Source organism: Vipera ursinii (assembly GCF_947247035.1).
Source record: "Vipera ursinii genome assembly, chromosome: 1".
Classification (NCBI taxonomy): domain Eukaryota; kingdom Metazoa; phylum Chordata; class Lepidosauria; order Squamata; family Viperidae; genus Vipera; species Vipera ursinii.
In genome coordinates this window covers 16,072,158-16,085,583 of record NC_139512.1, presented here as the reverse complement: position 1 = coordinate 16,085,583, position 13,426 = coordinate 16,072,158, and the positions used below count along the sequence as shown (strand labels likewise).

At 50.5% G+C, this 13,426-nt stretch overlaps 1 protein-coding gene across 3 annotated transcripts in view; it reads right to left on the bottom strand.

Annotated features, from left to right (window-relative positions):
* The window catches only part of RAB11B (RAB11B, member RAS oncogene family), a 40,556-nt gene that overhangs the window by 13,979 nt on the left and 13,151 nt on the right, over positions 1-13,426 (bottom strand). The window contains exons 5-6 of one of the 3 annotated variants that reach the window (XR_014492763.1): positions 11,526-12,183; positions 3,969-5,596 (exon numbers count right to left, since the gene is read on the bottom strand). Coding sequence is in view for 2 of the 3 variants with exons in the window: in XM_083364866.1 (XP_083220992.1) it covers positions 12,038-12,183 (146 nt within the window). In the remaining variant the exon portion in view is untranslated. Of the gene's footprint in view, positions 1-3,968; positions 5,597-8,455; positions 12,184-13,426 lie in introns of those variants that run through there. The other 2 variants (XM_083364866.1, XM_083364865.1) reach the window with 2 other exon arrangements.

Sequence of the window (13,426 nt, the reverse complement as noted above, 5' to 3'; positions counted from 1 at the left end):
ACAAGTCCTAAAAGGGCCAAGTTTGAAGACCCCTGACTTATAGTTACTGGGCACGTTCACTAGATGCTTCAAATCATGCTAGCCAAGGAAATGACGCTTTCCAAAGATTTTTCACCTTTTTTAAGGGTCTCCTCACCTGGCACCTGTGGGAGACCCATCTTATTACTGATGCATAAATAAAAAGATATTAATCTACCTTTCCAGCTTGGATCCTCTTTTGACAGAGGCACATGGGGTTAAGAACCTTGCCAAAATTCACGGCTAACACAATGGAATTCTGAATGGTGAGCCGATATAAGATGAGGACTATCTATACAATAGAGGAACTAAAGAGCCTCGTGTTGCGGGTGAAGAAGAATGATTTGTGCTTTAGATTGTAAGCCGCCCTGAGTCTTCAGAGAAGGTCGGGATATAAATGGGATTAAAAAAAAAAAAGCAGAGACATCACCCTGCCAACAAAAGTGCGTATAGTCAAGGCTATGGTCTTCCCAGTTGCCATGTATGGCTGTGAAAGCTGGACCATAAAAAAGGCTGAGCGCCAAAGAATTGAGACCTTTGAACTCTGGTGCTGGAGGAGACTCCTGCGAGTCCCTTGGACTGCAAGGCGATCAAACCGGTCAGTCCTAGAGGAGATCAACCCTGACTGCTCTTTAGAAGGCCAGATCCTGCAGCTAAAACTTTGGCCACCTAGTGAGAAGGAAGGACTCACTGGAGAAGAGCCTCATGTTGGGAAAGATGGAGGGCAAGAGGAGAAGGGGACGACAGAGAAGGAGGTGGCTGGATGGAGTCACTGAAGCAGGAGGCGTGAGCTTAAAGGGACTCCAGAAGATGGTAGAGGACAGGAAGGCCTGGAGGAACGTTGTCCATAGGGTCACGATGGGTCAGACACGACTTCGCAGCTAACAACAACAACAACAATCTATACAATATTATATAGAGATTATTACTTTTCCAGACTGCGTGGGCAGAATTGCACCCAAGCGGGTACACTTCACCCACTTTGAGCGGTAGAGCCCAATAAATCTTTAAAAAAAATCACCCCAAAAAAGCATTTCTATTGACTCGTACTGTGGTTTGTCTAGTCCAGGGGTCTTCAAACGTGGCCCTTTTATGACTTGTGGACTTCAACTCCAATTCTAGGAGTTGAAGCCCACAAGTCATAAAAGGGCCATGTTTGAAGACCCCTGGTCTAGTTTGAGGCATAAACAATAAAGCTGTTGTGTAGTGCGTTCTTTGGAGGCAGGAAGCAAGACGAGAGGTTTCAAACAGGAACATTTCTTTATTGACGCAAACAGGAACAGAACTGAATCAGAGGCTTCTGCGCAGCTACTTATACAGTTGGCCACTAGGTGGCGGCCAATAGGTTTAAAGCAGGGGTGTCAAACTCAATTTCATTGAGGGCCGCATCAGAATTGCGGTTGCCCTCAGGGGGCTGGGTGGGTGTGGCCTACTGGGTGGGTGTGGCCTACTGGGTGGGCGTGGCTAGAGTGCGTACGGCCTACTGGGTGGGCGTGGCCAGCTCTACATCATTCGCATCAAGGGTGCCTATGGGGGCCTGGGCAGGAGTGGGACAGATCTGGGGGTCTCTGGCAGAAGGAGGGTCTCTGGGCCAGGGCCAAGGCAGTGGGGGCCGTTCCCTCACTCTTTCCAGGATGGCTTCGCGGGCCGCATGAAACCACTTCGCGGGCCGGATCTGGCCCCCGGGCCTTGTGTTTGACATGTCTGGTTTAAAGGAACCCATTCCTGCCCCAAATCATCCAATGATCTTCTTGGTGACTGCATGTCTGGCTAGTCAGCGACCGTAAACACAGACACCTCAATTGAGCAACCTTAAGCAGCATTCAAGACACGTGAACACAGTTCAAGTAAAATCCCAATACATTACACTCCTCCCCCCTAGAATGTACACACATTATTATTTGAGAATAAAGTCTTGCAAATGTGGTGGTCTGTGCACCCTTGCAGACCGTCTGGGGGACCCAGGCAACCCCAGGTCTACCAGTTTGCCTGCTGGGCTGGGTAGCCCAGGGCTCACAAGTTCACAAGAGTCGAATTGACTGGAGTCTCTTTGGCTGGCCATTCCAGGTCGGCCCAAACCAAAGTCCAAAGTAGAAGAAGAAGAGTCAGTGCAGTTGCTGCCTTGTTCGGGTTGACTTTCCCAGTCTGGAGACCCATGTTGCACTCCCAGACTTTGTCCATCTATGACCACCTCCCCATTGTGCTGACTGCTTGAGTCCTCAGAGCGTGTGAACTGCCCTGCTTGGCTGCCGGTTTCTGGCCCTATTTGCGGACCTGCCATGAGGTCCTCGCTTAGTGGCCATTCTGCAAAATGCTTCTGCAGCTGATCAATATGGTGGCGAATGACTCACTCCCCACCCAGAGCCACCTTGTAGGAAAGAGGTCCCGAAATTTTGACAATTTTACCCGGCACCCACAAGTTCCCATGCCCATAGTTTCGGACCCACACCCCATCACCCACTTGCAATCCCCTTGTAGCCTTTGGGCCTGCTGCCACCCGGTCACAATGCAATCTATCCAGCTTCGTGATGAGTCTTCTTCCCCAGCGAAGCTCTGCTGGGCTCTTGCCTGTTGCTGTGCAAGGCGTAGTGTGCTGGCACAGCAAGAAATCAGCCAACCTATGGTGCCAATCTCCGGTCACTATGCGCTTGAGTGACTCCTTTGTTGTGTGCACCATGCATTCGGCCTGCCTGTTAGTCGAGGGGTGAAAAGGAGCCGATGTTGCTTGCCTTATGAGGTTAGTCCTCAAGAAGGCTTGAAACTCTGCCGCCGTGAACTGGGCCCCATTGTCAGAGACGACGACGTCCGGTAGCCCGTGTGTGGCAAAAAGCTTTCTAAGCACCTGGACGGTCCTAGCAGTAGTCATAGTTGCAACAGGAATTACTTCCAACCATTTAGAGTGGCTGTCGACCACTATCAAAAACAGCTGTCCCTGAAAGGGTCCAGCGAAGTCAATGTGAATTCTTGACCACGGCGTATGAGTTTCCTCCCATCTGTGGACAGGAGCATGTGGCATGTCTGGCCTGGACTGTTGACACGTGTAACACCCGTGTACTTGAGCCTCGATAGCCTTATCTAACCCAAGCCACCATAGGTAGTTTTATGCCAATGCCTTCATCCGGACTATGCCCGGATGTCCCTCATGCAGAGACTGAAGCACACGGTTCCTTAATGAATTGGGGACAATAACCCTGCTCCCCCATAAGATGCAACCCTTCTGAGCTGAAAGCTCGGGTCTACGTGTGAAGTAGCTCTGGAACTCTGGTCCAGGGCTGTTTTCCAGCCACCCTGTGTGGATCCATGACAAAACTCTACTTAAAATTTTGTCTGCAGCAGTTTCTGCAGTCACATCCCCAGCACGGAGGGGAAATTCAGGCAAATCCTGAACTGACAAAATGCGAGCTGCCGGAGCCAGATCTGGCTCTACCTGTGGCAATGGCAACCTGCTAAGGCCGTCTGCGTGGCCCATGTCTTTGCCGGGTTTGTGAATCAGCCTGCAGCTGTAGGCTGACATAAAGCTGGACCATCTTAACATCCTAGGGGACAGTATTTGAGGTGTCTGCCTACCTGTAGTAAATAACCCCAACAGTGGCTTATGGTCGGTGAAGACCGTGAATTCCCTGCCATACAAGTAAGTAATCATGGAATTTCTTCACCCCGGCCACATTGGCCAAGGCCTCCTTGTCAATCTGAGCGTCATTGCACTCAGCTGAAGACAATGTCCTTGAATAAGAATAGACAATGGGCACTGGAGTCCCATCACTTGTCAAATGGCTTAGGACAGTCCCCAGCCCATAAGGAGATGCGTCACATGCAATGCATGCAGGCAATGACTCTTTAAAGTGAGCGGGCACTGAATTGGAGGACAGTAGTGACTTTACTGCCTTAAAACTGTTTACCTTGTGTAAAGTCGCGTGCTTCACATAGAGACGGACACAGAGCTGGGGTAAAGATGAGTTTATTCTGAACAGAACAAACTGGGGAAACAGGGAAGCCTGGCGTCTATTTGTACCTGCCCAGGTGGATGGCATCCAATCAGTTCAAACCTGGGCTTCCTGCCAGTGCAGGTGACAATGGGTGTAGATCCTGGCTTCCCACCAGGCTGACCATGCCTGGGGCTGTCAACAGCTTAACTCATTAGGCTTATCCTGAGTGAGTAGTTATCGCCCGGAGCTGTCCAACCCCTCTGCTGATCTGCACCATCAGCCTCCTGCTGTGCTGTTCCTTTGTGTATGCTGGGAGGCATACACTGCACCTTGGTCCACGTCCATGGGGTATTTCTGTCTAAGAGCCGGTGTAACGGCTCTGCCACTGTGGCCTTGTTAGGAAGGAACGCATGGTAAAAATTAAAAAGACCCAGGAATGCCCGAAGCTCTCCTTTTGACCTGGGGCTAGGTGCCAGCTGAATAGCCTTCAGCTTGGACTCGGCATCAATATGGAATCCCAGGAACTCAGTGGAAGGGACCCCTATGTTACCTTTGTTTCTTTTTAAGTCCCGCTTCGCGGAACCGTTGAAGGACGGCTTTGAGCCTCCTTGCAAGCACCTCAGCGGACTCGCCGGCGAGGAGCACATCGTCGAAGTAGGGGCAGACACCCAGAATGCCCTTGAGCGTACGCTCCATGACACCTTGGAAAATTCCTGGGGCCACGCTAACCCCAAACTGAATTCTGGAATTCAGCGGCTAGTTAAGCACGATAATGCATGCTTATGTATAAGCATTTATAGGTCGTGACTTCTGGGCAGTGGATAACTCTCCCTTTGTAACTGGGGTTGGAAATAGTATATACCTCCCAGGCACAGAGCATGCACGAGCTTGGTAAGACCTCATCAATCTAATCCAAATTAAAAACTTTGGGCCAATCACCAGAAGACGGTGAGTTCTAGTTCTGCCTTAGGCATGAAATCCGGCTGGGTGACTTTGGGCCAATCACCAGGAGACGGTGAGTTCTAGTCCCGCCTTAGGCATGAAATCCGGCTGGGTGACTTTGGGCCAATCACTAGGAGACGGTGAGTTCTAATCCCGCCTTAGGCATGAAGTCCGGCTGGGTGACTTTGGGCCAATCACCAGGAGACGGTGAGTTCTAGTCCCGCCTTAGGCATGAAATCCGGCTGGGTGACTTTGGGCCAATAACCAGGCAATGGCAAGTTCTAGTCCCGCCTTAGACATGAAAATCAGTTGTGCGACTTAGGGCTGGTTACTCTCGCAGCCCAACCCACCTCACAGGGTTGTTGTCGTCGGGAAAAGAGGAGAAAAGAGTATTATCTACATTCACCACTTAATTTACAAAGTAATAGAAGTGGGATGAAGAATCTCTTAAACAAATATTGCTCACAACGGCTGTCTTTGGATGCCCATTAAATCCAGAGAAACCGTACAAAAATACCCATTGGAAAGAATGAATATTCCTGCTCTCTACCAAGGGCTGCTGTTCTAAAGCTTTTTACGTTTCCAAAGTTCTAAGTTTTTAACTTTTTAAGTTCCCAAAGGGCTTTGTCCAATTTGCAACGGAAACCGGAGACGGCATAAGGGACGTCCTTCCTCCCATTTTTCCAGACTGCCACAAGGTCTGGGCTGGGCTGCGAGAGAGTAACAGGACCAGAGTCACCCGGTGAGAAAAGGGGAATTTTCGAAGCCTGTTTTGGGGGAACCGTCAGCCACGTAGATCTGCAGAATTGCATCTTCGTTTCAGAACAATCCGGGAATCCGAATCTGTCCTGTGTCTTGCTAATGATCCTGCCCGGCTTTCTGAAAGTTTACTGGGCATCTTCTCAACACATCCTTCTGGTTTTTCCCGAACAAAGCTTGTCAGTAGCAAAACCCATCAGCTGTAACCCTCTAGAGCCAAAGTCCAACGCAAAAGTGCTGAAGTTTTATTTTTCCCCCTTTCAAACCTAACCGTTCCTCGTCTCTGGATAATACACCATTCCGTCCTTTATCCATCAAACACCCCATGGCCCAAATGCCAGGCTGCCGATTCGCCTTCTTTCCTATTATTCTTCATTGAACTGTGTTAATGTCTCACTGGGCAAGCATCCCACCGCAGAAGAAATACAACAGACCGGCGTTTCTCAGCCTGTGTGGCTTTAAGGTGAGGAATTCTGAGAGTTGAAGTCCGCCCGTTTGTAAATTCGTCAAGACCGAGAAACGCTGCTTTAGGTCCAATTCAATTGTCTTAACCAGGGGCCCTCAACCTTGGCAACTTTTAAGACTTGTGGACTTCAACTCCCAGAGTTCCTCAGCCAGCTTTTAGGCTGTCGGCCTTGTCCTGTGTATATCCTAGTAACAATGATGATCAATTCTGCGTGCCCCTGGCTTAGCATCTTTCCAATTTTCCATATTCCTGCATTTATTGTTATCAGCTGGGCATGACAATGGGCTACGTTTAAGAAATTAACACCAAGTCCTAGAACTGACCCTTAACGTATGAATGCACAATATTAGAGCTCAGCCGGTTAAGAGACACACACACACACACACACACACACACATCCCAGCACGACAGATGAGTGGATTGATTTCTTATATATACACAATACTGTAAATAAAAGAACGCTAATATATTAGTCCCGCCGTATCTACGACTCTAGTCGGTATAAAAACGTATCCCTCCGGGTTAAAGCACAGAACAGGCTAGCATTAAGCCACAGTTGGCCTGGTCAAAAATGATGAACTGCCCTTGGCTGGGTTCACACGAGACGATCAAATTTTAAACTATCGTTTATGAACACCTGCAGACAATGGCCTCTTGGTTTAGTGCTCGATGGGAAGCTGGCTTAAGGAAGGGAGATTCACTCGTTTGTGGAAAGACCTTAACACTTTGCTGAGAATGGTGGACCATGCTGGTCCCAAGTGACCATCTATGCTGGTTTATTCTGTAACCATAGTTTGAACAAGGCCCCGGGGGTCCTGCTAACACATTCTAAACCACCACAGCTGGATTCGTAGAGCAATGCCCAGAGTCACTCGACAGTATATAGATTTAATAGATCAAAGCCACGGCAAGAGGAAAGCTGCAACACAACACAACGCAAAGCCAGAAGCAACCAAAACACTTGGAATCTAAGAGCAGGCTCCGGAGAGGCGATGGGTGGGACTCCCTTTTTTCAAATACGGCCGTGGGTGGCTAACCAGCTGTCAATCAGGGGTCCTTTAACTGGGGACCCTAACCCAAAACAGAGAGATAGACTGGGTGGCCTCAAGGCATCTCTCCACATTCTGAGTCCACGAGGAAGCTTCCTGGTCAAAAACAGTTCGCACAGCACGGTTATCCCCGGCTGAATTCTTCCTCCCGGATTTGTGTGGCTGAATCGCAGATTGACAGCAGAGACTAAGTTTGCCCACCAGGCACAATACGGACGCCTAGGGTCAGCGTGTGATGTGAATCCAGCCTTCCTGGCCCTTTAAGCCCAAACCCCCAGTGTTGGGTCGCTAGCCTGGAACAATCTCAGCGGCTGGCTTAGCTAAATTAACTAAGTCAACTACTAGGGGAAAAGGGGTTATTTAGGACAGGATATCAACCAGACCTTCATGGCTTCCTCCACAAGCCACGGGGGAAGGACAGGGTGGCCCAAACCGTGCAAATCATAGTTAACTGTACTGACTGACCTGCCACGTGCCCATCAGCTGATCCAAGCGGCAGCACCTGCATCCAAACTGAAGCCCCCACCCATCCACCCACCCACCCACCCCCTGGTGCTCATGGAGGAAACAGAAAGGGAAAGGGCTGACGTTTCACTGACCGTCCCTCGCCGGCTCAGAAACCACAGCAGATACGTTCGCGCTGTGCGCTAAATGGAAACAAAAGTATACCATGCGGTGAGGTGAGGCGGCAGCCGTCCGGTTCATAAAGTGGTTTGTTTTTTTCAAAAAAAAAATCTGCCTGCGTTAAGAAACAGTTCAAGGCTTCTAGGGCGGAACTGTCCCGCGTGCTGATCTCGGAAACCCAAAGAAAAAAAAGAAAAAGAAAAAGCTTGGAGGTGGTCTTTTTTTCCTGGAATCTCAACTGGTTCACTTCCCACCCCCGCCACCCCATTGCCCCAGCTGAAAGTTTGCCCAAAACACACCCAGTCACAAGGACCTATTTCTCAGATTATTATTATTTTTTTTAAAAAAAATAAAAGCAAAAAAGGGCAGGCACAGAAGCTGTTGGGTTTGGCAATCTTTATATAACCACAATACAGAGTAACCATGCACAAAATCCAAGGGCGGTTATTTACAAGGGGAATTGCACTTAACAGGAAGCGAAGAAGAGAGGGAGGGGAGGGGGGGAGGGGAAGGAATAAAAACGTGACTCCTCCATCACCCGACCCCCCCCCCACCTCCAGAGATCTGACAAGACCCCGAGGGGGGGGGTTCAGGTCAGGCCAGGGGAGAAGTTTCAACGGCCTTTCCAGAGTTTCGCGGCCGATTCCAAAGCCCCAGCATTTTTTTGGGGGGGGGGGGGTTTAAACGCCCCGAGCCAGAACAGTCACACTGTCCTCTTTAAAACCTGTTGCAATGCTTGCAATGCTCTCTCCAGCTTCGCTGCTGGAGGCAGAGATGCCTGAAGGGCAGGGGTCTTCAAACTTGGCCCTTTGGTGACTTTGCTGGCTGAGGAATTCTGGGAGTGGAAGTCCACCAGTCATCAAAGGGCCAGGTTTGAAGACCCCTGCCCAAGGGGTTTGCACTCCCTGTGGCCAAGAGCCAAAGGTCCATCTAGAAAGGAAGCAGGCCATCTACGCGCAGGAAGGAAAGGGGCCCGGACCTCCAGCACTGCCTTTTAGCAAAGCGAGGACCCAGCAGAGGCAACCCGGGCTGTCTTCTCCTCTTCCTTGGCCCTGGGGGGGGTCTTCAGCCCCGAAGGGGGCCAGCAGCGGCGGCGGCAGGAGAGGCAACGGAGAGTTAGCAACAGCAAGTCCAAAATCAAAAATAAAAAAACTGGGGAGCAGAGAAGAGCCAAACTCAGGCCAGGCCTCCTATGGCGTTCAGTTAGGCCGCTGCTATCCGGAGCAGGGAAGAGATTGCCACGCCAGGATTCATTTCGAGACGCAAACCGCGTGAAGCGTGCGGACCGCTAACTTGCCCGCGCTCGGAAGGACTGCCGAGGTCCTCCAGACTGGGAAGGGTGAGGGGGGGGGGAGAGAGAGGGCGTTTCTTTCCCAACACCTCCCACTCTGCTCCCCTCCTTTCCTCTATCCTTGCAGGGGCTGGATTTTTTTATTTTTATTTTAATGGTTTTTGTCAAATTACTCCTGGGTTCCTTTCGAGAAAAAAGCCTCCAGAACCAAAGACAAAAAATAAATAAATGTGTGTGTGTGTGACTTGAGACTGAGTCCTTACTGTGGGAAGGGGAGGACGGGGGGGGGGGAATCTAGTCACTCTTCCAAAGGTAGATGTGGAGACCAATCAAGGGGGAGCAGAGGGTCCCAGAAAGAGGATAGCCTTCCATTGGACAGAGATTTGATCTACTAGCACAGGGGGTCCTCATCAAACGTGGCCACTTTTAAGACTTGTGGACTTCAACTCCCCACGGGGCTGGGGAATTCTGGGAGCGGAAGTCCACCAGGTCTTAAAAGCGGCCAGGTTTGATGAGGACCCCCTGTCCTAGGAGGTCTGGGGCCTTGGGTCCAAAGTGGAGAAGGAGCTACGGGGCTGAGCCAAACCCAACTCTCTTTAAAGCGGGAGGCTGTTCACTTACTCCCAAGCCAGCCGGATTTTCTCCGCTGGTTGTATAATGGCTGAACCCGCACCCTGGACTGCCTTGTGTCAGAGGAAGAAGCAAAGGTCTCGCTGTGTGTGCGGATGTGAGGGGTGGGCGGGCGGGTGGTGGGGAAAGAGATAAGCAAGGAGACGGAGAATGTCCACGCCTCTCCTGCTTTTCCCAGCCACGAGACTACAAGGTGGCTTTGTGGCTTGGGCAGACTCTGCAGCGTCCTTCAGCCTCCGAAGAGTCGGGATAAACGGCCAGGCTCCAAAATAAATGCTCTTTTTATTTTCTGCCTGGCGTTATGAGTCGGAAACCCCACCGGGAAAGCGGAGGGGAACAAGCCCGGGGGGGGGGGGAGGCCATCAGCCGGTCCAGAGATCAGCTGCCAGGGGAGCTTCCTTCCTCTCTTCCCAGGCTATCCATAAAAGGGTTTTCTCAATCGGTCAGAGGTTAAAAAATTCCAACGGCAAAACGGGATTAAAAAAAAAAAAGGTTAATCGGCTAAAAAACACCATCTGCCGTTTGAGAATCTCTAGGCAAAGGAATAGAGGAATGTGGAAATTACCCTCTGAAGGAAAACGGAAGCTAGGGCAGCCGTCCCGCTCTCGTGAACGTGCCCCGAATCAATGGGGCAAGAGCAAAACTCCGCTTGCAAAGCGCACAGACACGCTGCGGCTGGCGGCCCAGCCAGAGGCTGTCGTGATTCCTTGGAAATCCGTAGCCCATCAGCTGTTTTCATCCCTGCTTCAAAAAGCCAAACAGCCAATAATAATAATAATAATAATCACAACAACAGTATCAAGTTTGGTGGAATCAAGATCCTTTCCTGCGAATGACGGTTTCCCAGCAAACAGTCTAACTAGGGGTACACAATGTTTTTCCTTGCCCAGGGTTAGATTTTCATTGCACTAAATACATTTTTTTTGGGGGGGGGAATAACCTAAATCCTTAGGGAAGGAAGATGAGAGAGGCAGAGAGACAAGACACACACACAGAGAAAGACCGACAGATACACACACAGAGAGAGACAGAAAGAGAGAGACAGACAGAGACAGAGAGACAGACACAGAGAGAGAGAGACAGAGACAGACAGAGAGAGAGAGACAGACAGACAGACAGAGAGACAGAGAGAAAGAGAGAGAGAGGGAGGGAGGGAGAGAGAGAGAGGGAGGGAGGGAGAGAGAGAGAGAGAGAGAGAGAGAGAGAGAGAGAGAGAGAGGGAGGGAGGGAGAGAGAGGATGGGGAGGGTGAATAGAGAGGCCTGCGTATTAAGATGATAAAAGATAAGCAGCAAGTGACTCAGAGGAGGTAATAATACAAATTCTAAGATGCTCAACTATTATTTAAAAAAAGGGAGCTATCAAGTATTTGATTCTCTACCACGATTCCTCCAAACAACCTTACCAGTGCAAGTTATGTACATGGCATGAAAAATATTGCTTCGCACTCAATCCGAAAGGGGGGGAGGGGGAGGAGAGGAGGGGGAAGGGCAGGGACTAGCTGGAGAAGAAAGCGACATGCAAGGATGGGATCTCAGAGATATACAAGGGGAAGCATCCCTACGGTGAAAAGGGACCCGAGAGAGGCCGGGTCAGCTGGCCCTTCATGTATTAAACTGGTTAGTGTCATGCCAGAGTGACGTATCGGAGCCGGTTCTTGAGGGTGCGCAAGGCTCTGGTGGAGGCTGGGGAGACGGCCGAGGTCACCGCGCACAGACACACTTCACTGCCCCAAACTGAACGCGGGGGGTGGGGTGGGGAGGAGGGGCAGGGCAGGGGAGAGAAAATGAGGAAAACTACACCCACCCCCCACAAACCTACTTGCATGAGACCGGAAAGAGGGCCCGAGAGAAGGTGACCGGGTGGCAGAGCCAGCGATGCGTTTCCAGGTGTGAGCGTGCAGGGGTTGGCACGCCACCAAGACAGAAGGCCGCCCCGCCAAGTGGTTTCCCTGACATGAGAGTTCTTTCCTGCCTGCAAAGCAGCCTGAATGGCAACCCCCCCCTAAAAAAAACAGAAAATAACGTAACACCCACACAACGCTCTCTTTAGGTCCCTTAAGCACCCATCCTTTCCATTCCTCTACATGAGGCACACAGGGAGCACGCCTGCACACGCGAGAAAACGTTTCCTAGCTCAATGTGGGATTTCAAAGCCCCCCTCCCTCCCCCCCCAGCATTACTTTCATCCCCAGTCCCAGGGGAGGGGAGGTCAACCCTCTTGAGAACGCCCTAAAATGGAAGGGAGGAAAGAGGGGTCAGCAAAGGGCGGGAGGGGGCCAAGGAAGTGCCCACGTGTGACCGAGGAGGATGGGCGGCGGCAGCCGAAGGAGGTCACAGGTTCTGGCAGCACTGGAGTTTACTGGATTTCTGTCCGTCGGTGGTGGGAGGCACGCTGATGTCCACCACGTTGTTCCCCGGAGACTCGTCATGGGCAGACCGATCCGCAATCTGCTTCTGGGACACGATGCGATAAATCTCTGCAAAGGAGACCGGGGGGGGGGGGACTCTGGTGATATACATTTCTTACGTTTCCCGCCCCCCCCAACCATAAGCAACTGGGGAACACACCCTAGTGAGGGTGACCCACCCCATAAAAACGCAGTCTGGGATACCAGGGTCCCAGGTTAAGGGGGGAAAAAACAGATGGATCCAGCATGTTGCAAGACGGAGTCGTCCGCTTGGCATTTGCTGGGATCCAGGAGATAATGTCCTTTATTGGCTTGGAAATTATGAAAAATCAGCAATAATAATAACAATAACAATAGCAGCAGCAGCAGCAACAATAACAACAGTTGGAAGGGACCTTGGAGGTCATCAGGTCCAACCCCCTGCTCAGGCAGGAAACCCTATCCCATTTCAGACAAATGGCTGTCCAGTCTCTTCTTAAAAACTTCCAGTGTTGGAGCATTCACCACTTCTGGAGGCAGGTTGTTCCACTGGTTAGTTGTTCTCACTGTCAGGAAGTTTCTCCTTAGTTCTAGGTTGCTTCTCTCCTTGACTAGTTTCCATCCATTGCTTCTTGTCCTGCTTTCAGGTGCCTTGGAGAATAGCTTGACTCCCTCTTCTTTGGGGCAGCCCCTGAGATCCTGGAAGGCTGCTATCCTATCACCCCTGGTCCTTCTCTTCATTAAACTAGAGACATACCCAACTCCAGCAACCGTTCCCTATATGTTTTAGCCTCCAGTCCCCCAATCATCTTTGTTGCTCTTCTCTGTACCCTTTCTAGAGTCTCGACATCTTTTTTACATTGTGGTGACCAAAACTGGATGCAGTATTCCAGGTGTGGCCTTACCAAGGCATTGTAAAGTGGTATTAGTACTTCACTTGATCTTGATTCTATCCCTCTGTTAATGCAGCCTAGCACTGTGTTGGCTTTTTTGGCAGCTGCAGCACACTGCTGGCTCATATTGAAGTGATTGTCTACTAGGACTCCGAGATCCCTCTCACAGTTGCTACTATTGAGCAAGGTACCACCTATACTATACCTATGCATTTGATTTTTCCTGCCTAAATGTAGAACTTTACTTTTTTCACCACTGAATTTCATTTTGTTAGATAGTGCCCAGCGTTCGAGTCTGTCCAGATCCTCCTGTATCTTAAGCCTATCTTCTGGAGTATTGGCTATTTCTGCCAGCTTGGTGTCATCTGCAAATTTGATGAGTTCCCCATCTATCCCCTCATCCAAATCATTGATGAAGATGTTGAAGAGCACTGGGCCCA